Source organism: Mustela lutreola, chromosome 4, assembly GCF_030435805.1.
Source record: "Mustela lutreola isolate mMusLut2 chromosome 4, mMusLut2.pri, whole genome shotgun sequence".
Lineage (NCBI taxonomy): Eukaryota > Metazoa > Chordata > Mammalia > Carnivora > Mustelidae > Mustela > Mustela lutreola.
The window spans coordinates 158,744,210-158,770,959 of NC_081293.1; the positions used below are offsets into that span (position 1 = coordinate 158,744,210).

At 36.9% G+C, this 26,750-nt stretch overlaps 1 protein-coding gene across 3 annotated transcripts in view; it reads left to right on the forward strand.

Annotated features, from left to right (window-relative positions):
- BBS9 (Bardet-Biedl syndrome 9) overlaps positions 1-26,750 on the forward strand; it is a 464,985-nt gene that overhangs the window by 237,468 nt on the left and 200,767 nt on the right. For all 3 annotated transcript variants that reach the window (XM_059171518.1, XM_059171519.1, XM_059171516.1), the window contains one exon: positions 8,650-8,802. In XM_059171518.1, coding sequence (XP_059027501.1) covers positions 8,650-8,802 — 153 coding nt within the window. The remainder of the gene's footprint in view (positions 1-8,649; positions 8,803-26,750) is intronic.

Consider the following 26,750-nt stretch of genomic DNA (forward strand, 5'->3'; position numbering starts at 1 on the left):
GACTGTAGAGTTGAGGGTCTATTTCTGGGCTCTCTATTCTGTTCCATTGATCTATGTGTCTGTTTTTGTGCCAGTACCATGCTGCCTTGATGATGACAGCTTTGTAATAGAGCTTGAAGTCCGGAATTGTGATGCCATCAATGTTGGCTTTCTTTTTCAATATCCCTTTGGCTATTTGAGGTCTTTTCTGGTTCCATATAAATTTTAGAATTATTTGTTCCATTTCTTAGAAAAAGATGGGTGGTACTTTGATAGGAATTGCATTAAATGTGTAGATTGCTTTAGGTAGCATAGACATTTTCACAATATGTATTCTTCCAATCCAGGAGCATGGAACATTTTTCCATTTCTTTGTGTCTTCCTCAATTTCTTTCATGAGGACTTTATAGTTTTCTGAGTATAGATTCTGTGCCTCTTTGGTTAGGTTTATTCCTAGGTATCTTATGGTTTTGGGTGCAATTGTAAATGGGATTGACTCCTTAATTTCCCTTTCTTCTGTCTTGCTGTTGGTGCAGAGAAATGCAACTGATTTCTGTGCATTGATTTTATATCCTGACACTTTACTGAATTCCTGTACAGGTTCTAGCAGTTTTGGAGTGGAGTCTTTTGGGTTTTCCACATATAGTATCATATCATCTGTGAAGAGTGATAATTTGACTTCTTCTTTGCCGATTTGGATGCCTTTAATTTCCTTTTGTTGTCTGATTGCTGAGGCTAGGACCTCTAGTACTATGTTGAATAGCAGTGGTGATAATGGACATCCCTGCCGTGTTCCTGACCTAAGCAGAAAAGCTTTCAGTTTTTCTCCATTGAGAATGATATTTGCGGTGGGTTTTTCATAGATGGCTTTGATGATATTGAGGTATGTGCCCTCTATCCCTACACTTTGAAGAGTTTTGATCAGGAAGGGATGCTGTACTTTGTCAAATGCTTTTTCAGCATCTATTGAGAGTATTATATGGTTCTTGTTCTTTCTTTTATTGATGTGTTGTATCACATTGACTGATTGGTGGATGTTGAACCAACCTTGCAGCCCTGGAATAAATCCCACTTGGTCGTGGTGAATAATCCTTTTAATGTACTGTTGAATTCTATTGGCCAGTATTTTGTTGAGTATTTTCGCATCTGTGTTCATGAAGGATATTGATCTATAGCTCTCTTTTTTGATGGGATCCTTGTCTGGTTTGGGGATCAAGGTGATGCTGGCCTCATAAAATGAGTTTGGAAGTTTTCCTTCCATTTCTATTTTTTGGAACAGTTTCAGGAGAATAGGAATTAGTTCTTCTTTAAATGTTTGGTAGAATTCCCCCGGGAAGCCGTCTGGCCTTGGGCTTTTGTTTGGAGATTTTTAATGACTGTTTCAATCTCCTTACTGGTTATGGGTCTGTTCAGGCTTTCTATTTCTTCCTGGTTCAATTGTGGTAGTTTATATGTTTCTAGGGATGCATCCATTTCTTCCAGTTTGTCAAATTTATTGGCGTAGAGTTGCTCATAGTATGTTCTTATAATAGTTTGTATTTCTTTGGTGTTAGTTGTGATCTCTCCTCTTTCATTCATGATTTTATTTATTTGGGTCCTTTCTCTTTTCTTTTTGATGAGTCGGGCCAGGGGTTTATCAATTTTATTAATTCTTTCAAAGAACCAGCTCCTAGTTTCGTTGATTTGTTCTATTGTTTTTTTGGTTTCTATTTCATTGATTTCTGCTCTGATCTTTATAATTTCTCTTCTCTTGCTGGGCTTAGGGTTTCTTTCTTGTTCTTTCTCCAGCTCTTTTAGGTGTAGGGTTAGGTTGTGTACCTGAGACCTTTCTTGTTTCTTGAGAAAGGCTTGTACCGCTATATATTTTCCTCTCAGGACTGCCTTTGTTGTGTCCCACAGATTTTGAACCGTTGTATTTTCATTATCATTTGTTTCCATGATTTTTTTCAATTCTTTAATTTCCCGGTTGACCCATTCATTCTTTAGAAGGATGCCGTTTAGTCTCCATGTATTTGGGTTCTTTCCAAACTTCCTTTTGTGGTTGAGTTCTAGCTTTAGAGCATTGTGGTCTGAAAATATGCAGGGAATGATCCCAATCTTTTGATACCGGCTGAGTCCTGATTTAGGACCGAGGATGTGATCTATTCTGGAGAATGTTCCATGTGCACTAGAGAAGAATGTGTATTCTGTTGCTTTGGGATGAAATGTTCTGAATATATCTGTGATGTCCATCTGGTCCAGTGTGTCCTTTAAGGCCTTTATTTCCTTGCTGATCTTTTGCTTGGATGATCTGTCCATTTCAGTGAGGGGAGTGTTAAAGTCCCCTAGTATTATTTTATTATTGTCGATGTGTTTCTTTGATTTTGTTATTAATTGGTTTATATAGTTGGCTGCTCCCACGTTGGGGGCATAGATATTTAAAATTGTTAGATCTTCTTGTTGGACAGACCTTTTGAGTATGATATAGTGTCCTTCCTCATCTCTTATTATAGTCTTTGGCTTAAAATCTAATTGATCTGATATAAGGATTGCCACTCCTGCTTTCTTCTGATGTCCATTAGCATGGTAAATTCTTTTCCACCCCCTCACTTTAAATCTGGAGGTGTCTTCGGGCTTAAAATGAGTTTCTTGGAGGCAACATATAGATGGGTTTTGTTTTTTTATCCATTCTGATACCCTGTGTCTTTTGACAGGGGCATTTAGCCCATTAACATTCAGGGTAACTATTGAGAGATATGAATTTAGTGCCATTGTATTGCCTGGAAGGTGACTATTACTGTATATGGTCTCTGTTCCTTTCTGATCTACCACTTGTAGGCTCTCTCTTTGCTTAGAGGACCCCTTTCAATATTTCCTGTAGAGCTGGTTTTTGGTGTTTGCAAATTCTTTCAGTTTTTGTTTGTCCTGGAAGCTTTTAATCTCTCCTTCTATTTTCAATGATAGCCTAGCTGGGTATAGTATTCTTGGCTGCATGTTTTTCTCGTTTAGTGCTCTGAAAATATCATGCCAGCTCTTTCTGGCCTGCCAGGTCTCTGTGGATAAGTCAGCTGCCAATCTAATATTTTTACCATTGTATGTTACAGACTTCTTTTCCCGGGCTGCTTTCAGGATTTTCTCTTTGTCACCGAGACTTGTAAATTTTACTATTAGGTGACGGGGTGTGGGCCTATTCTTATTGATTTTGAGGGGCGTTCTCTGAACCTCCTGAATTTTGATGCTCATTCCCTTTGCCATACTGGGGAAATTCTCCCCAATAATTCCCTCCAGTATACCTTCTGCTCCCCCCTCTCTTTCTTCTTCTTCTGGAATCCCAATTATTCTAATGTTGTTTTGTCTTATGGTGTCACTTATCTCTCGAATTCTCTCCTCGTGGTCCAGTAGCTGTTTGTCCCTCTTTTGCTCAGCTTCTTTATTCTCTGTCATTTGGTCTTCTATATCACTAATTCTTTCTTCTGCCTCATTTATCCTAGCAGTGAGAGCCTCCATTTTTTATTGCACCTCATTAATAGCTTTTTTGATTTCAACTTGGTTAGATTTTAGTTCTTTTATTTCTCCAGAAAGGGCTTTTATATCTCTCGAGAGGGTTTCTCTAATATCTTCCATGCCTTTTTCGAGCCCGGCTAGAACCTTGAGAATTGTCATTCTGAACTCTAGATCTGACATATTACCAATGTCTGTATTGATTAGGTCCCTAGCCTTCGGTACTGCCTCTTGTTCTTTTTTTTGTGTTGAATTTTTCCGTCTTGTCATTTTGTCCCGATAAGAGTATATGAAGGAGCCAGTAAAATACTAAAAGGGTGGCAACAACCCCAGGAAAATATGCTTTAACCAAATTAGAAGAGATCCCAAATCGTGAGGGGGGAGAAAGGGGATAAAAAGAGGTTCAAAAAGGAAGAAAGAAAAAAAAAAGAAAAAAGAAAAGAAAAGAACTAAAAAAAAGAAAACAAATAAGAAATATATAAAAAAGAAAAAATATATATATTAGATAAACTAGTTTAAAAACGTTAAAAAAGAAAAAGGTAAAAGTTAAAAAAAAAATTTAACCAGAAGGCGAGGAAAAAAAACAAAAAATGAAAAAGAAAAAAATTAAATTAACTGCAAGACTAAAAAAAAATCACAGCGGAAAAAGCCATGAGTTCTGTGCTTTGCTTTTTCCTCCTCTGGAATTGTGCTGCTCTCCTTGGTATTGAAACCGCACTCCTTGGTAGGTGAACTTGGTCTCAGCTGGATTTCTTGTTGATCTTCTCGGGGAGGTGCCTGTTGTAGTGATTCTCAAGTGTCTTTGCCCCAGTCGAAATTGCACCGCCCTTACCCAGGGGCCAGGGTGAGTAATCCGCTTGGGTTTGCTTTCAGGAGCTTTTGTTCCCTGAGCGCTTTCCGTAGAGTTCTGGAGGACGGGAATACAAATGGCGGCCTCCTGGTCTCCGGCCCGGAAGAGCCGAGAGCCCAGGGCCTCACTCCTCAGTGCGCCCTCAGAGAACAGCGCCCAGTTACTCCCGTCTGCCTGACCTCGGGCCGCGCTCCGAGCTCACCGAGCCTGCGACCGGTTCAAGGTAACACCGAGCTGCGATCTTACTGTCGGCTCTGTCTCTGTAGCTGGCTTTCCCGTTCCAATACCTGCAAGCTCTGCGACACTCAGACACCCCCGATCCTTCTTTGACCCTGCGGGACTTGAGGCCACGCTGACCCCACGTGGGCTTCCCCCCGGTTTAGCCTCTGGAGCGATGTCCCTCAGCGGAACAGACTTTTAAAAGTCCTGATTTTGTGCGCTGTTGCTCCGCAGCTTGCCGGGAGCCGGCCCCTCCCCCCGGGGTCTATCTTCCCGTCGCTTTGGATTCACTTCTCCGCCGGTCCTACCTTTCAGAAAGTGGTTGTTTTTCTGTTTCCAGAATTGCTGTTCTTCTTCTCTTCAATCTGCCGATGGATTTTCAGGTGTTTGCAATCTTTAGATAAGCTATCTAGCTGATCTCCGGCTAGCTGAAGTAGTCACAGCCTGCTACTTCTCCGCCATCTTGACTCCTCCCTCGGGGTTTATTTTTTTTTAATTCATTTTTTTTTTTTGGTAGTCATGTGTCTGGAGAATGCATACACTGAAAAGGAAGTTTTGTTTGATATAAGAAATGTAAATTGTAATATGTTTAATTTCTGAACTTTTTATTTATTTATTTATTTTTTGAGAGGGGGAGAGGGTGCGGTTGAGTGGGGGCGGTGGGGGTCGAGGGTTGCGGAGAGTGAGGGGCAGAGGGAGACGAAGAAAGAGAATTTTAAGCAGGTTCCACTGTTAGCCAGAGACAGACCTAGGGCTGAATTTCAGGACCCTGACATCATGACCTGAGCTGCAATCAAGAGTTGGATGCTTAACCGACCAAGCCATCCAGGTCCACCTGATTTCTGAACATTTTGAAAATGCTGTTTATTTCAAGACTAGTTGATGATTGTTTCATAAAGTTGAATTAGCAGTTTATATAATCTGATTTCATGGAATGTTCCTTCTGCTCTATGACTCTCACTAGCTTCTTTTATTTTAATAATATTAAATTCAAAGGTTATGAGAAGGGTTATAGTAATAAGAGTATTTTAAAATTAATTTTTTGATTTTTTAATAAACATACATTTTTATCTCTGGGGTACAGGTCTGTGAATCGCCAAGTTTACATATTTCACAGCATTCACCATATCACATACCCTCCCCAATGTCCATAACCCCACCACCCTTTCCCTACCCCCCTCTCCCCAGCAACCCTCAGCCTATTTGTAAGATTGAGTCTTTTATGGTTTGTCTCCCTCCCGATCCCATCTTGTTTCATTTATTCTTTTCCTAACCCATAAACCTCCCCTCCCCCCATTGCATCTCCACTTCCTCATATCAGGGAGATCATATGATAGTTGTCTTTCTCCGATTGACTTATTTCACTTAACATAATACCCTCTAGTTCCATCCACGTCATCGTCGTCGCAAATGGCAAGATTACATTTCTCTCTCTCTTTTTTTTAAATTAGAATTTTATTTTATTTTTTTATTCTTTTTTTTTAAAATTTTTTATTTTTTATAAACATATATTTTTATCCCCAGGGTACAGGTCTGTGAATCACCAGGTTTACACACTTCACAGCATTAATCAAAGCACATACCCTCCCCAATGTCCATAATCCCACGCCCTTCTCCCAAGTTAAAAAAAGAAAACAAATAAAGAAAAAATATCAAAAAAGAAAAAAATATATATGTGTATACACACACACACACACACACACACACACATATATTAGACTGGTGACTAGAACAGGGTTACTTACTTAATTTTGGCAGTATTTTCGTCTCTTACAAGAATCTACCTCCCAAAATTTTAAAGGATGAAAAACACATACAAGGGTAGACACAATGAAGGGATGGAATAAGCCTATTAAGATGAGAAAAAAAAAATTTTTTTAATTTCTAAAAAATGAGTTGATTAAGTAAGTTGGTTGGGAGAATAAAGAAAAAGAAAGTGGAGAGAATTTGCTCAGGCTGGAGACTAGCCCGGAACTAGATTTAGGGTTTATGTTGATCTATTAGGAGAAGTTGAACCCCAAATTATTTAGAAGAAAAAACCCTATATGTATACAAAAAATATAGTTATATATAATGGAGGATAAAATATGACTATAATAATGAAGGTTCAAAAAAGATTTTTTTTTGAAAGGTATTGTTAAGATAAACTACTTCAAAAAAACGTTAAAAGAGGAAAGGATAAAAGTTCAAAAAAATTTAGCAGAAGAAAAAAACATATTAACTGCAAGACTAAAGAATCATGGGGAGAAAGCCATGGATTCCTTGCTTTGCTTTCTCCTCCTCTGGAATTCCGCTGTTCTCCTTGGTAAGTGAACTTGGTCTTGGCTGGGTTTCTTGTTGATCTTCTGGGGGAGGAGCCTGTTGTAGTGATTCTCAAGTGTCTTTGCCCGAGGTGGAATTGCCCCGCCCCTATCAGGGGTCAGGCTAAGTAATCCACTCGGGTTTGCTTTTGGGAGCTTTTGTTCTCTGAAGGCTTTCTGTAGAGTTCTGGAGGATGGGAATAATAATGGCGGTCTCCCAGTCTCCAGCCCAGAGAAGTAGAGAGCTCAGTGCTCCACTCCTCAGTGCGCCCTTAAAGAAAATCACTCAATCACTCCCATCTCCCTGGCCTCTGGCCGCGCTCCCAGCTCATCCAGCCTGTGATGGGTTCAAGGTAACCCTGGGTTGAGACCTCACTCCTCGGCTTTGTCTCTGTAGTCGGCTTCCCCATTTAATACCTGCGAGCTCTTTGACACTCAGACACCCCTGGTCCTTCTGTGATCCTGTGGAACCTGGGGCTATGCTGACCTCCGTGGCCTTCACCCCAGTTTAGCCTCTGGAACGATGTCCCTCAGTGGAGCAGACTTTTAAATAGTCCTGATTTTGTGCTCCATTGTTCTGCCGCTTGCCGGGAGCTGTTCCCTCCAGCCCCGTGGACTATCTTCCTGTCGCTTTGGATTCACTTTTCCACTGGCCCTACCTTTCAGAAGTGATCGATTTTCTGTTTCTAGAATTGTTGCTCTTCTTCTCTTTGATCTCCCATTGGATTTTTAGGTGTTCGCAATGGTTTGATAAGCCAGCTAGCTGATCTCCTGCTACTTGATGTCATCTTAGTCTGCTACTTCTCCGCCATCTTGACTCCAAAAAGAGTCAATTTTTTTTTTTTTTAAGATTTTATTTATGTGACAGAGAGAGAGATCTCAAGTAGGCAGAGAGACAGGCAAAGTGAGAGAGGGGGAAGCAGGCTCATCGCTGAGCAGAGAGCCGAATGTGGGGATCGGTCCCAGGACCTTGGGATCATGACCTGAACCGAAGGCAGAGGCTTTGATCCACTGAGCCACCCAAGTGCCCCAGATTTCTTTTTAAAAAGTAAATGAATGGTAGCACATTATACATACTATTCTGTATTTTGTTTTTGTTTTTTTGCTTTGTTTCATTCAATGCATCTTTGGATAACATTGTATATTAGTACTTAGTAGTTCTGCAAAGTAGTCTTATTATTTAAGCTGTTCCCCTATTGATGGGTATTTTGATTATTAATAATATCTTACTATAAACAACAAAACAATTCTATAATGAATATTCTTGTATGTACATTACTTTTCGTAAGCATACTTATAGGATAAATTGCTAGAAATGGGCTTGCTAGATCAAAGGCTATATTGTTTGAGAGCTATTTATTTGTACTACCTTTTCTATGAATTTTGTCCCTTTTTCTATTGATTGATACTCTTTTCTTACTGATTTGTATTGTACTTTGGCCCTTTTCTTTTTGATTCTTAGGTGCTTTCTAGATATTATGGGCTTGACTTTTTGTCTCTGTGTTATTGCTACTATTTTTTGCAGTTTGCTGTCTTGTCACTTTACTTATGATATATATATATATATATATTTTTTTTTTTTAACTGTATAGAATTACTTTTTTGTTTTTTTAATTACAAATTTATCAGGGGTGTGAGCGTGTATGTGTCTGGCTTTTGGCTTTTGAGTTATGAGGGTCTCTCTCATGCCAAGATTATTTAAGAATTCTAACTTTTCTAGTAATTTTATTGTGTCTAAATTTTATTCCTCCAAGTGATTTTGCTGTAAAGACTGTTTTGTTGTGCACATTTAATCTGAATTTAGGAAATTCTTTATTGTAGTTGCGGATAAATGGTGAAAAATTAGAAGAACTCTTATCTGAAAGAGCCGTACAATTTCGGGCCATTCAGCGTCGACTATTGACAAGATTCAAAGATAAAACACCTGCCCCCCTCCAACATCTGGACACCTTGCTAGATGGAACTTACAAGCAGGTAAATATGGTATCAATGATAGTTTTCCGCTACTGGATATAATTTTTTTATCCCTTGCCCTAGAGTCATGTACTGGAATACCCAGGTTAAGTATTTCTTTCCTATGTACTGTCGAATAGGGAATGGCACATAAGGTTTAGAGTCAGAAAAACCTGGGTTCAAATGTCCAGCTTTGCAACTTTCTAATGATTAATCTTGAGTAAATTACATAAGATCCATCAGTTTCCACATTTTACCCAGAGTTACTGTGAGGATTTTTCATCATTTATGTGAAGAGGCCAGCCAGCACAATCCAGGTACATAGTATGTGCTTGATAGTTGGTAGCTATTATGCTTAGTGTTATTACTAAATAATTCTTGGTGCATCTTATACTTATCACCATGATTTCCCAGTTGTCCTGCTGAGCAACTGGCTGATTCTTCTTTTCATCAATGTTTACCCTTTGCATCGCTAGGGTGATCTGACTCTCATTCTTTGAGTATTATGTCACAAAATGCTGTTCAAAATTATCATCTTTGGCTTAAAGTTTTAAAAAATTTAAATAATAATAATTTAATTTTTAAAATTTAAAATTTTATGGGTAAAAACCTCTGGAGTTCCACTATAATGAAATCAGCTTTGAATGACTACATGTCTTCTTATGCTTCTATATAATATCATTAATCTGTTTAGAATCAGTGTTGTGGTATGAGTATTAATTGAAATTTTTATTGGGATAGTTATATATTCACTTGCAGTTATAACAAAAAATATAGTTAGTTGTCATGTATCCTTTACCCATTTTTCTCTAGTACTAACATTTTGCAAGCCTACAGTATGTCACAGCCAGGATATTGTCATTGATAAAATTCATGGATTTTATTCAGTATTTCATAATTTTGCTTATGCTAGTTTGTGGGTTTGTGTATTTTAAGTTCTATACAATTTTAGCATATGTGTAGGTTCATGTACCCACCACTAAAGATACTGAAAGCTCCAAAACCACAAAACTCGCTCATGTAGCCTTATATTGCCACCTCTTAAGCCCACTGCCCTCCTCTGCTGTAGTATGTTGATTTTGAATGGACAAATCAAAATATTTTTTTCAGTTATCTTCTCTAGAGGAAAGAAGAATAGCTAACCATGTGGATCTCAATAAATGTATTGATGATACAGTTGATTTTTGAAATATTCATGGCTATGTGAAAATTAGAAGCAATCTGAGGGACAGTCTGTAGACACAGTAGGGTATTAGAACACAGGGCTTGGAGTCCAAAGACCTCAGTTCTCTCATTTATTAGTAGCTTTTGGCAGTTCCCTGACACTTTTCAGAGCTTCAGTTTCTTTCCATAAAATGGGATAGATACTATGTTGTTACAAAGACTCTATTTGCTAATATATGTGAAAATGCTTGGTAAATTGTTTTGCAAATCTAGATGGCCAGTTTCTTTTGTGCTGGAGCAATTATGCCTCTCAAATTGGTGGGCGTTAATGACACTCTTTCTCTTCCACACTTCTTTCCTCTCTTAAGTACACTTTTTGTTTTGGTTTGTTTTTCACTTTCTTTCTTTTCTTCTTCTTCTCTTCTTCCTTCATGTCCCTTTGCTGACTTAATCTATTTCATTCTTAGGACTTATCTGCTGTGCTTGGGGCTAAAGATTCACTGACTCTTGCCTTTAATGATACTGTATATTTTTTGTGGACACAAAGGCAGAGGGGTGTTTAAAGTAATTTGATAGGGATGTTTGATGTAATGCTTTCCATATTTTCTGTATAGCAAGACTTCTTTTGTCTTTTATATGTTTGAAGTGTTGGGGGTTTTTCTTTTGTTTTTGTTTCTTGGGCTTTTTTAATTTTTGCTTAGCCTCAATGTTGGGTTTTTACATGATTTGTAATATTACAGAAAAGATGATCAAAACCATGGGTTTTAGCTTGAATCCATATTTTTAAGTTAGATTAAATTTTCGATTAAAGGAGAATGAATAAGCTTTTGAAAGATACAAATACTATAAGGAATTTGACTTACTTTTAATGTAATTTACTATTCACTTTTATTATATACCCAAATTATAGTTAGATATTATTTTCTATTTTAACTCTATTTAGTTAATTTTTTAAAAAGATATTATTTATTTATTTGGTGCAGAAAGAAGGGGGGGAAGCAGGCTCCCCACTGAGCAGAGACCCCCCCCCCCTTGTGGGGCTAGATTCCAGGACCCTGGGATCATGACCTGAGCTGAAGGCAGAGGCTTTAACCCACTGAGCCACCCAAGTGCCCCTCTTTAGTTAATTTTTTAATGGCATAGTTAATACATGAATATAATTCCCAAAGAAAATGATATAATTATATACAGTGCTAAATTCCCTATCATGGCCCTTGACCATCTCCTCAAAAATGTAATACCTTTATGTTTTTGTATCTTTCCAGACCTTTTTTTTTCCTTTGCATTTAAAAGTTAAGTATTGTTTGTGAGGCTAAAATAATCCATAAGTAGTATTATACTATATGTATTGGTATACTTTTTTCTTTTTCTTCTATCAGTACGTACTGAAGCTCTTGCTATAACTATGTATAGATCTACCTCTTTGTGTGTTATGTAGGATATAGATATTCTGTAATATGGACAAACTACGGTTTATTAAAGAATAGATCTTAATAGTAGTTTCAGTGTTGAGTCTAACAGTGAGAAAAATCACTTTTAGATGGCTCTACTGTGACCAAACAGGCATATGACATACTTCATTATCACTTTCTTTCTGTACCTAGTATAAATTTTTCTTATCTTTATATTTTACCTTGGTAGGAGGCATGATTTAATTGGCAGATCAGCCAAACGCATGAAATAATGAGCCATGCTTAAGTGTGATCTTACTTTCCATGGCATGACTGTCAATAGATTTTTAAAGTGTTTTCCTAATATAGCAGTTTTAAATTGGATCTGTTACCTGTGTAAAATCTTTGTTTTCTCATGTGTAGGGAGCATTTCATTTAAAAAAAAATTTTTTTATTAGTCCTTCTGTGAATATTAGTGCCACTTTAGTTCAATCAGGAACAGAAGAGAAAGACTCTGAGCTGTCTAGTGAAAGATTTACATTTTATTGCATTTATCTGGAGAATGTTATATTGTTAACATTTAATGAACAGTAATAATTGGCTTAATGTGAAAATAGAAGCAGAAACTAGTGTAAAACTAGTTTTACACTCTAAAACTAGTGTGTAAACTCTGAAGACAGGAACTTTTTTGTTTTTTCCTTATGTACTTGTACGGCTATATTCTTAGGATGATACTTCTTGCCACATTATAATTGCTTAATAAACATTTGCTCTATGAATGAATTCTTTATTGCCACTAATATAATTTATCGACACTATGTTTTTTATAAGGGCAACACTACAAAGAATAGATTGGTAGATAATTCTTTGAGTCCAGGCTCATGAATTATTGGGAAAGTTTATTTTAAATCCCCAAAAGCCACTAAAGGAAACTCTCTTCTGTTTTCCTAAATAGTTGGAGGACTCAGGTAAACTGTCATAGCTAGGAAAGTTTTATAGCTGCAGATTCTTACAGATTCTTGACTAAGAAAATCTTTTCTGTTCTTTTTTCATGAGTATGTGTATGCCAAAGTAAATTTGAAGTAATATCTGTTCAAATACCTCTGTGCAGGTAGAACATTGTTAAGGTTGTTCTGAGTGACCCAAGAATTGGTGTTTTTTTTCCCAATATTAATATATGTCCAGAAGCATGAAAAGTTTAATTCTTTTTTTTTAAGGTTTTTTTTTTTTTTTTTTAAGATTTTACTTATTTGTCAGAGAGCGAGCGAGAGTGAGCACAGGCAGACAGAGCGGCAGGCAGAGTCAGAGGGAGAAGCAGGCTCCCTGTGGAGCAAGGAGCCCGATGTGGGACTCGATCCCAGGACGCAGGGATCACGACCTGAGCCGAAGGCAGCTGCTCAACCAACTGAGCCACCCAGGCGTCCCAAGTTTAATTCTTTTAATTTCTTTAAATTTCTTACTTACATAATTGTTGAATTCTTCCTCTTGGGAGGCAATTTCTTTCATGTCTTTGGAGAAGCTAGTAGGATATAGAAATGTACAACTGGGGGCGCCTGGGTGGCTCGGTGGGTTGAGCCGCTGCCTTCGGCTCGGGTCATGATCTCGGGGTCCTGGGATCGAGTCCCGCATCGGGCTCTCTGCTCAGCGGGGAGCCTGCTTCCTCCTCTCTCTCTCTGCCTGCCTCTCCATCTGCTTGTGATCTCTGTCTGTCAAATAAATAAATAAAATCTTTAAAAAAAAAAAAAGAAATGTACAACTGGAGGAAGTTTGGGGTCTTATGGGCATTAGGTGTTCTAAGAACTGCTGTAGATCCTAATAGAGTTCTTAGGACAAACTGAAAGTGAAGACCAAGGTTATTCATATACAAAGTATTGCTAACTTGGCTGTAATGTGAAGCAGTTTGCATAGTATACGCATTCATGTAAATTGTCAGTTTATCAGGTACACAAGTAGGTAAAGCCAGGGCAAGCAGTATACGATCTGTGCCCTTGGTGTTAAGAGAAACTGCAGGTACCACTAGCTTACATAGTGAGCCCATGAAGGAGGCCTCTCATCTTTGAATGACTTGGGGTTTAGGTACTTTTGATTCTGGTCCACAAGAACCTATTAGAGAAAGCCACTGCTTCTAAGGTTGCAGTAAGACATCCAGCATTGTTTCCTTTAAATACATGTTAATAAGGGCTCTAGGGTTTAAAGTGGCATATCTGATGTGTCCTAGTACAGTGGTTAAGAACTGTACTAGGACACTTTCAGTTTGTCCTGTTTAGAGTTAGCTTGCTTTTGTTCTAGTCTTGGCTCTGTGACCTTGGGCAAGTTACTTAGACAAACAGAAAACAAAACCCATCCTAAGCATTAGTTTTCCCACCTGTAGAATGCTTCCTTTTTCATGGGGTTGTTTTGAGGACTGAAATCTATAAACACATAAATTCCTTAGACTAGTGCATGGTACAGAATGAACTCTCAACAAATGTTAACTACAACTCTGGGAAGACTTAATTTTTTTTGACTAATAAAGTCATGTTATCTCAAAATGGCACTATTCATTCTTCAGACAGAAGAGGTCATAACAATACATTGGACATATAATAATACATACAGAGTTTCTGAAACTCTGCTATCTGGCAACCTCAAATCTAGACCTCAGCCAAGAATGAGGAAGAGCCTGGATCCGCAGGGACATCCCCACACTCCTTTGTGTGTTGTTTGGTTCCAGAGAGGATACCAAAAGGGAAGGCACATCAGGATCATGAGGTCAAGTGGCTGTCCTTCCTGAATCCCTGTTTGTTTCATCTGGATGTATCCTTAGAAGAAAAACAACAACAAAAGATTTTACACACACACACGCATGCACGTGAACACACACATGTATATGTATGTGTGTGTACTTACACATAAATACTGCTTTGCAGAAATGTTGTACTGAATTATAGTTTCTCAAGCAGTATATGAAAATGTCTGCTTTCTATGTATTATTGTTTTGATCTTTACAATTTTGAACTGAAAAGAAAATGTAATTGTTGTTTTATCTTTCTTTGCTTAGTAGTGACATTTAATATTTTTAAAATGTTAATTAGCCATCTATATTTGTTTTATAGTGATTTATGTTTGTATGTTTTCTGTTCTGTCTGGTAGTTCAGCTTTTTCTTGTTATTTTGTGCATATTAGGAGTGGTAATCTTTTATCATACTTTTGTCATACATAAAAATACATATATAAGAAATGTAATCTCTCTTCATGTCTCAGAAAAGTTTTACCAATTTTTCCTTTGCTTTTTATCTTTACTTATCATGTTTTCTTGACATGTGAAGTTTAAAAAGTACTTATATAGTAAAACCTATCCATCTTTTTCCTTTCAGTTTCTCTGCCTAGGAAAGCCTTTCCCATTCCAAGAGTATATGGATATCAACATGTAATTTATTCTAGCATTTTTTATGCTATCATTCTTTATATATACTTTTAAAATCCATCTGGAATATATTATGCAATTTAGTGGGAATCTAATCTCCTGAGCGACTTGTCTCAGCCCCTGCTTATTACATAATCCATTTTTCTCCTGCTGAGCTAACATACTACCTGTATCATTTAAGGATTTTACTATTAGAGCAAACTACCCCAAACCTTAGTGACTTAAAACAGCAGTAATTCATTGTTGTTCATTTGGGCTGTTCTGTTGATCTGGGCCATGCTTGGTTGATCTCCACTGGGCTCACTCATGTGTCCCTGGTTAGCTGGTGGCTCAGCTGGAGACTGGATGGCCTGGGAAGTACTTACTCACATATTTGGCAGTTGGCTTACAGTTAGATGGGATCATTGTGCCACATGTCTCTCCTGGCCTAGCAGGCTGGCCTGGTTTTATTCATATGGTGGCTACAGGTCCCAAATTTTATTGTCATTACAATATTATTTATTCATAATCACTTTTGGTCTATGAACTCTGGAGGTGATTTATCTTATAATTAATTAGTTTTGTCAAAAGTTATTAAAAGCAAACAGAGCATCTGTACTGTTTTCAGGTTAGTGAGACTGCCTGAATACTACTCACCTGTGCACTTAGTTATGGTTGGTTGTTTTGGGGATGGAATCTGTCATTCAGTCTCCCTGTAGGGTTCCATATTAGCTCTGTCCATGGTGGGCTTCATGGACGTGAGACCTGCGCAGTCACACAGAACTCTGTGTTTGATTTAAAGCCCTGTGGTTGCCATCTTGAAATTTTTCATACTTTTGAACAAGAGGCCCTTTATTTTCCTTTTGCTCTGGGCCCCTCTAATAATGTAGATGGTCCTGGTCCTGTTAGGATACTACTTAATTTCTGGTGAGTAGACTAAGAAGATGGGGAGTTTAAATACAGAACAGAGTTCAAAAACAGAATGGTGTTATGACTCCTACCACAAAGCCACCAATAAGTTCCCTAGAGTTGGAAAAAAAGAGATGCAGTACAGATCAGTGAGAGCAACTCAGGTGGCTGCTAAAGGGTTTCTTTCTGGGAAAGGCATCTTGGTTAGCTGATCATGAGCGGTAAGTCTTATCTCATTTAGGAATACCATTCTGAGACAATTAGTTGTCTCAAGGTGTGTTGTGGATACTAGTCTCGTTTTAGACTTCCAACGGGTGGGTCACTAGCTCCAAGATGTGCCATCAGCAATTATGAGTTCTGGTGCACAAGGGGGTCAGCCAACTACTTTTCTCCCATTTTCAACTGCAAGTCATTTCCTATATCCTGTATTTTTGATTGTCTAGGAAGCCCATAATACACATTTCCAAATTAGCATTTTACTCTCACTGGCAGGCCTTTCCTATATAGTATTTACGTTCTATCATATTCCATTGAAGGTGCCAGGTACACCTGCCTGAGGTCAGCCTATGGCTGAAGCAAGAAGAGGGGACTGGGGCTATCACTCAAGGAAAAGCATCTTGTGATACTTACATCCTCCAGTGAGTGAGGATTTTCCAGTTGCCCACCACAATTTCAATAATTTAGTCTAGAATTTGGGGGAAAAAAAGTCTTACTTTTTGAAAGACCTTTCACCTTTATTTATGGCTTTAAAGGTATAATGTTGAAAGAAAGTAACCAGGTCAAGAATTTCTTTTTGTCAGTGGTTAGAAACCTAGATTTCCTCATTTGTACAGTTGGAATACTGCCTTGTCAATCTGTATATATTTTTGGAGGACCTAAGAAAGGAAGTAAGAGAAGAGAAAGGAAATTCATGTTTATTGAGCATCCGTTGAGTCTGAGGTAAATTTCATGTATTATTTCAGTTAATAATCACAATCATCTTGTGAAGATGGCATTATTGTTCCCAGTAATGGATTCCAAGTTATGGATGAAGAGCTTAAGACTCCAAGCAGGGTTAAGCAACTTGCTCAATGTTACACAGATATTAAGCCATCTATTCCAAAGTCCATGCTTTAGTATGTCATGTAGCATATATAATTATTTCCATGTAAGATGTAGACATCCTATAGGCAGGTTGAAGAAAAAGAAGATTCATGGAAACTATTTGTACATATTCATGTTATATATATGTATATATTCATGATCATCCAATATTCATTAGTTAATACACCTATCAGAAAGATAGCAAAATCTGGAGAGTTCCCCTAAGTATGTATTATGTCTGAAACTTGAGTATCAGAGGAAGAGGTAACTTTGTTAATTTGCTCACTTATACTAAAGTTCAGGTTCTTTGCTATCACATTCCAATACTTATTGCATTTGGCAGAAAATCTTTGGAAAATAAGTTCTCTTTTGTGTTATAAAAATTTTATGTACATTTGTTAGTTAAAGCAGGACTGATTGGCTGAATTGAAATTGGGGACATTTAGACTTACCCTACAGTTTGGCTTATGTTTTGATGCTTTTATGTGTACTGAATACCCCCCGCCCCCCGCCTCCACTTGAACACTAACCCTCTGTTGAAGGAGAGGGAAAATGTTTACTAATCTAAAAGTTTGTGTCAGATGACATATGTGTGATATAATGACTGATAGTCATTAGTGTTCTAGAAAGGCACTTGGCTGATTTTTCTCTTCTGCAAAACAGAGGTTGTTATTAGGCATAATTTTAAACAGAGATCCTGTGGTTTGGAGTTTGCTATTTGTTACTTTTTCTGTACTTAAAACTTCCTTCCACTTTGTTTATTTGTATGGTATTGATGTATAAAAATCATTTTAAGTCATGTAGAAGTCTAAGAGCTTTTTGGTCCATGACTTTTTAAATGAGCATGATTTTGGCTGATAACACAAAGGAATATGTGATGAAACATTCAAGCCTACTTTTCTTCTTGCCACTGGGAAGTAAAAAACAATATGCTGATAGATTGAGAAGGAGGTAGCAGGGATTTGGTGATGTTGCTGCATTTGTTTTTCTTCTAACTACTTAAGAGCTAAGAAGGAATTCTTTCTCCTTTGATGGAGATAGAAAAAAACATAGGAAAGAGGGCACAGAAATTTGCAGCCGTATGTTTGGGGATGAATGGAAATGGTAAGTTAAAAAATGGAGTTTATATGTTTTTACCCCATAATTCTACTCTTGGTTATTTATCTAATAAAATAGTTCACAAAGGAAAAAAAAATACATCCATTGCATTGGCCATTTATAACATTAATCACTAAAAACCAGCTTTCCATGGTTAGAAAATGATTAGGTTTATTGTAGTGCTACCATTTGATATGATCTCATTTCATATCATTATTTCATTTCATCACTAAAAGAACTAGAATAATATAAACATTTCAACTAATTGAAAATAGCAGTAGATGTGGTAAGTTTCAAATAATGAAATAGATATATCTGCAGTAGGTGAGTGTGCAAAGATGTGGAAGGAATATAAAAAATTGAAAATGGTGCACATTTGTTTTGTGACTTTAAATTATTTTTTTTAAGATTTTTATTTATTTATTTGACAGAGAAATCACAAGTAGGCAGAGAGAGAGGGGGAAGCAGGCTCCCCACTGAGCAGAGAGCCCAATGTGGGATCGTGACCTGAGCCGAAGGCAGAGGCTTAACCCACTGAGCCATCCAGGCACCCCTAGATGACTTTAAATTCTTAAGCAATTTCCTTTAATATTGTAATAATCACAATTTGATAAGCATGAAAATAATTTTTCACAATATGTAAATATACTTAATACCTTTGAACTATATACTTTAAAAGAATAATAAATTTTATGTTCTGTGTATTATACAATTTTTTAAAAAGATTTTATTTATTTATTTGAGAGAGAGACAGTGAGAGAGAACATGAGCGAAGAGAAGGTCAGAGGGAGAAGCAGACTCCCCATGGAGCTGGGAGCCCTATGTGGGACTTGATCCCGGGACTCCAGGATCATGACCTGAGCCGAAGGCAGTCGTCCAGCCAACTGAGCCACCCAGGTGCCCTATTATACAATTTTTAAAAATAATTTTAAAAAATGTGATCACCAACTCTTGGTCTTCACTGGTATTTTCTCTTTCCCCTACATACCCTATAAATTCATTTCTTTATTCCCTGAATGTTTAGAACTTTGGATTATTGTACCATATATGAGTTAGTTTATTCCTGTCCACTCAAAAGGGAACAATTAGATAACTGAATGGTATGTTTGAATTAATATATAAATAAGGATGAGAGTTGTCTTATTCTGTCTCACTCTTACCTCTCTAGTCCCTCAGCAAAACTAGAGGAATATAGTAAGCTTTTCTAAAATTATGTAAATTTATCTTCCACTAGGTCAGAGTGCAATCTAGAATGTAATCTCCAAGTGTGTTTGTTATAAGTGTATCACTGATATATTCAGTAAATGCATATGGCTATGAGGTCTGCTCCAACAGAAATATACTTCAAGCCACAAATATGAACCATATATGTAATCTTAAGTTTTTTAGTAGCCATGTTAAAAAAAAAACCAAAGTGAAATTAATCTTCATAATGTGTTTTATTTAACTCTATGTATGTAAAACATAATTTCAACATGTAATCAAATGCAAATTATCAAGATATTTTGTATTGTTTTCATGGTAAATCTTCAGTACATTGTTTAGTTTACATTTACAGCACTTTTCAAGCTGAATAGCCATGTGTGGCTAGTTGCAGCCTCAGCAGACATGATAGTTCTAGCCACAGATAATTGTGAACTCATAGTTTTATATTGTTTCTTGTGATTTTTTTTTGTTTTTTTCTTTCCTCTAATCCATTTATTTATTTATTGTTATTTATTTAACATGTTTTTTAAAAGATTTATTTATTTATTTTTGATTTAGAGAGAGAGGCAGAGAGAGAATCTCAAGTAGACTTCCTGCTGAGAGGGGGGCATGACTTCAGGCTACATCTCTGATCTGATCAGGCTAGATTATGACCAAGTGGAAACCAAGAGTTAGATGCTTACTCGACTGAGACACCCATGGCCCCTATTTTTAATTTTTTAAATATTTATTTATTTGAGAGATAGAGAGAGACAGATCGTGCGAGCGGGGAGAAGGGCAGAGGGAAAGAATCTCAGACTCCCCACTGAGTGTGGGGCCCTATGTTGCGCTCCAGGTTCAGAACCTGAGGTCAGGACCTGGGGTGAAACCAAGAGAGCTGCACAACGGCTCAAGCAGCTGCCCCTCCTTAATCCTTTTAAATTCTAGCTCATAACAGTATCCTTGATGCAATGATTTTCACTCACTGGTTCTGAAATAGCAGGCAGTCAGAAGCACTCTTACGTGTTTAGGGGACTACCAGGAACCTTTGCTCACATAAACCATGCCTTCAGGTATTACAAAAAAAACCCACAAAAGCAAAAAAAAAAAAAAAATCAAATTTTGTGTCAACAGACTTAGGCCCTAGTTCTAGCTCTTTATGTTTCTTTGACTACGGGTATGTCACTTGGCTTCTTCGCTTTTATTTTTGGAATCCTTGGAACCTGTCTGAGCAGCATCCAGTATGATGCTTATATGCATAATGGTTAAGGCAATGGACTTAGAATCTTAAATTTCTATAAATTTAGAATTTCAGAAACAAAATGGGCCTTTAGGGTCATTTAATGCCAGCCTGGAATGTGTTTTTAGCTGGTCGGTATTTGTTTGGTGGATGCTAATGATAGTGATCTAAGTAACAGGGGTTTTTGCAGCTGAGTTAGTTTTCAAACAAGATATACAAGTGCAGAGTAGTATCATGACACTGGAGTTATGCTTCCTTGGATTTACATATGTAGCACTAATTGATGTTAATGGGGATTGTACAGAAATCAAGAGGAAAACAGAACTATTCATATATAAAAATTTTCTACTTTTAATATCCATCTGGTATGCTTTACTTTTCTGGAGCATATGTGTTTTTTAATATAAACTGAATGCATACTTCTTTATCGGCATCTTCTTTAGCTGGTATTTGGTTTTTCTGCCTGCTAATATTAGTGTGAACCCCTACTTAGATTATAAACTCAGTATTAGGGTTTTGTTTTGGCGAATTTTTCAGATTCAGAAATTTGATCATCTGATATAAAGTATTCTAAACCAAGTAATCAGAGGTACCCTCTTCTGCTAAAATTTCTATTTGTTTGATCTTTTAAAATAATCAGTTCTTTGAGATACACTCAGAAACAAGATGTTTCTAATATTACAGTAAAACTATTAATGAATCCATTATAAGGAAATGAAAATCTTATCTTTTTGTATCAGTGATGAGAGAAAAAATATATAAGTGGCCTCTAATTACCTGTAATTCTATGAGTTTTCTTTCATTTATGTTATCTATCTTCCTGTTTCATCCTATCTAGCACAATTATTCCTTTTGTATTAGTTTTCTGTAAATGGAGTTCTGAAAATGGTTTGATTTGTGAGATAACAATGATCCCCATCCTCATGACCCTCCTCTACCCTCCTTCCCTTCCTCCACTTTCTTTCTCTCAGTTAAGGAAAACAAAGCCAGAGAGATTATTTTATGATATTACTTAACAAAAACAAAAGATGTATGATCTTTATAGGATTATCTATAAACAGCTAAGTAATTATATCAATTCTGATATGTTTCCCTGTATATTAACATTCACAGGGCTAATAGTGCCCTGAGTGTTGTTTGAAAGTATGAAATGGAACCAAAGATAAATTGAGGTGATATATTTTTAAAACAATATTTTGTGAGACTCAACTGTATATTCAGAAACAAGGTAATAATAGGTAAAAGTGATTTAATCTAATTAAAAGAAATGAACATTGGACTTCATTTTTATTTTTTATTTTTATCATGTTTCAAAAAAGCTTTATTTCATATAGAGGAGAAGAGTTCAGTCCTTCTTGGCTGCTGCTTTCCTCATGGCTGTCAGGACATTGTTCAGCTCCTCTCTCTTCCTCTTGGCATAGATGTGTGTCCCCACTTTTTTCTTGAGGGACTTAGGGTGCACTTGTCTTTGGAGACCTTGAGCCAGCCCCATGGCGCACTGCTTTTATATGGTGAAGCTGCATACCTCTCAGATTATGTTCCACAAGATCTTGGTGCTTGGTGAGGCACCAGCTGCTGCTTGCTCACGTTCTGAATCACATTGTGGCCCTTGTTGAGGCCCACAGCCATAGTGTAGTGCAGTTATGGCTGCTGCTCCTCCATGGCTCCCAAGGCAAATGGAACATTGGACTTTAAATGGGTTTAGCTATATTGTCACTGTACTTGGGAATCATTAGTAGACTGTTGTATAGTAAAATCAGTAGATACTTAGCTTCACTGTTTTCCGTGAGGGACCACTAAGTTTCCTTTTATATGATTTCTAAATCTCTTATAGCAGGATATTGGATTTTAGGAAAATCCAACCACCCTTCCCACCCAAATATTGGTTCTTTGCCTCCCTTTATTCCCATCTAGGACAGGCTTCTAGCCAGCACTTAATTTGCATGTTCACTTGATTTCTCAGTTGGAATGATGGTCTCAAAGTCTGTATTCTTGGAGATGTTTTTCCTGTGGAAGTGATAGATTTTCATGGGCCATCTCTCTGTCTTTTACCCCACCTTTGTGAGTCAAGGCAAAAGTATGTAAGAGGATCAGCTCTTGCTAGTAGGGGACATGGACTCAAGGAAGTCCATAATTCCTGGTCTTTATGATCTAATGTTCCACTTCTTATCTGACACATTAGATGAGACTAATCTTCTGGGGGCGCCTGGGTGGCTCAGTGGGTTAAAGCCTCTGCCTTTGGCTCAGGTCATGATCCCAGGGTCCTGGGATCAAGCCCTGCATCGGGCTCTCTGCTCAGTGGGGAGTCTGCTTCCTCCTCTCTCTCTCTGCCTGACTTTCTGCCTACTTGTGATCTCTCTGTCAAATAAATAAATAAAATCTTAAAAAAAAAAAGAGACTAATCTTCTAAATGTAATTATTTGTATTTGTACTATCCCATTCTGAGACCTGCAGGGATCTCCTTTGTCTATCTGGTTCAGACTTCTCTTTCTAGTATTCAAAGATCTCTGAAGAATGGGACCCAACTCTTCCTAATATTAACTCCCACTTGTGTAAAACACACATGCCAGTCAAGTTAGCCTATTCTCTTAAAAACAAACAAACAAACAAACAAATTTTATTGGTGTATAATTTGGATTATGCAGAATTCATCCATTGGAAATGTACTATTTAATGAATTTTAGTGTATTTATTAAGTTGTGGAAACATCACTATAATAACAGTTTTAGAACATTACCATTACTCTCAAAAGCTCCCTTGTGCCCATTTACATTTAATCCCCTCTTCTATCCCTAACACCAAGAAACTACTAATCTACTTTTTGTCTAAGCTGGCTTTTTCTGGATATATAATGTAGTTAGAATTGTATAAGAAGAATCCTTTGGGTCTGAGTTCTATTACCAACATAACGTTATTGACGTTCATCCATATTGTAGAATGTGTCAGCAGTTCCTTTTCATTGCTGAATAGTATTCCATGTATGAGTACACTACATTTTGTTTTATCAGTTGATAGATATGTGGATTGTTTTCGGTTTTGACCAATAAATGAATAACGCTGCTGTGAACATTTATTGCATGTCTTTATGTGGAAATACGGTTTTTTGGGGGGGGGATTATTATTAGTATTATTGGGAGTAGAATTGCAGGGTTATATGATAAATTTTTGTTTAACTTTATGGCATACTTTTTCCTCAGTTTTATATCATTTTATATTCCATCAGCCATGTATGAGGGTTTCTTCCTTTTCTTCAAGATCAGTCCTTCATTGATCCTTTTGATTTTCCACTAGTTTCTGGAATAATAACTTATTTATTATTTATTCTGATTATATTTTTGATCTCTCCCCTCTCTGTTCTTTCCCTATAGCCTATAAACATGCTGAAGCTTATTCTGTCATAGACCTGTCTCCTGCAAGGTTTTATTGTATTTCTCTTCTATATGTAATCCATTCTTTTCTCCCTCTGCACACTTGTCTCATCAGAAACTGTCTACTTTTATTGTTTTTATTCTCTCATCTTCCATTTCATTTATCTGTCCTCTTTTTTATTGTGTCAAAAAAACCCGCTACATATGAACTGTTAACAAATTTTAAGCATACAATATAGTTTTGTTCACAGCATGCACATTGTTATGCAGTATATCTCTAGAACTTTCTCATTTTGCATATCTGAAACTCTTTACCCACTGCATGGGACCTCCTCTTTCCACCCCACCCTGCTTCTACTCTTGGCAACTACCAAGATGTCTCATTTAAGTGGAACCATGCAGTACTTGTTCTTCTGTGATTGGTTATTTCACTTAGCATAACATTTTCAAAGTTCATCCATGTTGTTACAAATGGAAGAATTTCCTTCTTTTTTATGGCTGAATAATAGTACATTGTATATACATATACCACATTTTTTTATTCTGTTTATCTGTTAACAGACACTTAGATCATTTTCATATCTTGGCTACTGTGAATAATGCTGCAATGAAAATGAGAGTGCAGATATCTCTTTGAAATGGTGATTTCTGTTGTTTTGAATAAATACTCAGAAGTGGGACTGCTGGATCATATTGTAGTCTTAAATCTTTTGAGGAACCTCCATACTGTTTTCCATAATGGCTGTACCATTTTTCATCCATTGAATAGTGTGCAGGTGTTCCAATTTCTCTACATCCTTGCCAACATTTTTTCTTTTTGATAATGACCCTCATAATAGATGTTTATTATCAGGTTGTAGGAGTTCCCTATATATTTGGTATAATATGTGAGTATTTTTTTCCATTCCACAGGTTGCCTTTCACTCTGTTGATTATTTTCTTTGCTGTGCAGATTTTTAATTTGTTGTAGTTCCACTTGTCTATTTTTGCTTTTGTTACCTATGCTATTTGTGTCATATCCAGGAATTCATAGCCATGTCCAATGTTATGAGAGGGAATACATTGACTCTGTGTATAGCTTTAGGTAGTATGGACATTTTAATAATATTAAGTCTTCCAGTCCATGAACTGGAAGAAAGAACATGGGATGTCTTTCCAATTATTTGTGTCTTTAATTCTTCATCCACTTTTAATATGGTTTTGCCTCTTCTGCTGTTGCCTCTGAACTTTTAATTGCCAAATCCATTTTTGGTTATAATATTACACAGTCTTTCTACCATTTTTTAAAAGATTTATTTATTTTAGAGGGAGAGAGAGAGCATGTGAGTGGGGGGGGAGGGGACAGAGGTAGAGCAAAAGAGAGAATCCCCAGCAGACTCCCTGCTGAGTGTGGAATCCCACCCAGGACTTGATCTCAAGACGCTGAGATCATGATCTGAGCTGAAATCAATAATCAGGTACTCAACTGAGTGAGCCACCCAGGTACCACTCTACCATGTTTAACTTTGTCATCCTATCTTACTTTTTTGGAAGTGTCCCAAGCTATCTTAATGTATAGCCATTCTTACAACTGTTTTTTCATTGCTGTCTTCATAGGCTACTCTTCCTTCTACCTTTATTATTTATTTTTATTTTTATTTTTTTTTTAAGATTTTATTTATTTATTTGACAGAGAGAGATCACAGGTAGGTAGAGAGGCTGGTGCAGAGAGAGAGAAAGAGAGAGGGAAGCAGGCTCCCCGCCGAGCAGAGAGCCCGACGCGGGACTCGATCCCAGGACCCTGAGATCATGACCCGAGCCGAAGGCAGCGGCTTAACCCACTGAGCCACCCAGGCGCCCCTTCCTTCTACCTTTAAATGTTGATGTGTACCATCTAACCTGCTGCTGTTCTCGCTTAATGTGCTCTATCCAGATGATTTCCATATGATTCATATATTCACATATGGGATATTGTGGTATTTACTTATGTTTAAAATCTTATGTTTGGCACTGTGAGGGGATGGGTGATAAAACTTAACCAGAGTAGTCTCTACCTATTTCTGTATTCAATGAATATATATTTCAACTAGGATATCACACCTTATCATACAAAAAAAATGTTCATAACCCATTTAATTGATTGGACATACCACTAATGGGTCATGACTCATTGGGAAACATTGAGGATAGAGCAGAAAACAGGTCAGAGGACTGAGCCTGGTGATTCTCCACATATAAAGCCCATTGAGTGTCCCTCATCCCTGTGGTGAATGGTCTAGACAAAAATACCATTTAAAATTCTTTTGCCTACCTTAAAATAATATATAATCTGACTTCTTTCTTTCTGTTATATTTTGGGGTACAATTTTCTGTTTCTTTCTTTTCCTGATTTGTAATAGCCATGCTGATTCCTAACTTATTGGTTCTAGAGGTTTAGCAAACAGGCTACGAGGTTTATTTGGTATATGTATTAAAAAGAGGGAGTGCTAAGCACAGGCCTAAACTTGTTACTGCTTTATGTGAATTTGTTTTAGGACATGGGTTTTACTTCTGAATCTATTTTGGGAGTTTAGGCATATTCTCCTCTTGCTGTCTCCCCTAACCTCTCATAATTCTTTTTCTTTTTCTTTCTTTTCTTTTCTTTCTTTTTTTTTTTTTTTAAGATTTTAGATTTTTTTTTTTTTTTTTTTTTTTTTTTTTTTTTTTTTTTTTTTTTTTGTCAGAGAGAGAGAGAGAGAGATCACAAGTAGGAAGAGGGGCAGAGAAAATAAACTGAAGGCAATTATTATTACTCTTAGAAAATAAACTGAAGGCAATTTCCAGAGTTAGACTTCACTACTGCCATAATGATATTCTTTGCTGGTTCTTAATAAATAAATATTGCTTACTTTAAAGTTCTAGTGAGAAAAAATTGTATTCTGTGACATGTAATTGTATTGTGTAATGTAGCACTAATATAAAATTTCACATTTCATGTGGTCGACAAAAGATGAAATACATTATAACAATCTAGAACCATAGGTATATATTCTGTGCTAACCAAGTTTCCCACTCTTAAGAATTTATTTTTCCATTTATGAAAAGTTTCTACTTATTGATATTGAACTGAGTCTTTTCTCCTTGAAGCTACCCTTACTTCAGAAATTTCCCTGAAAGTAAGGGAGAAA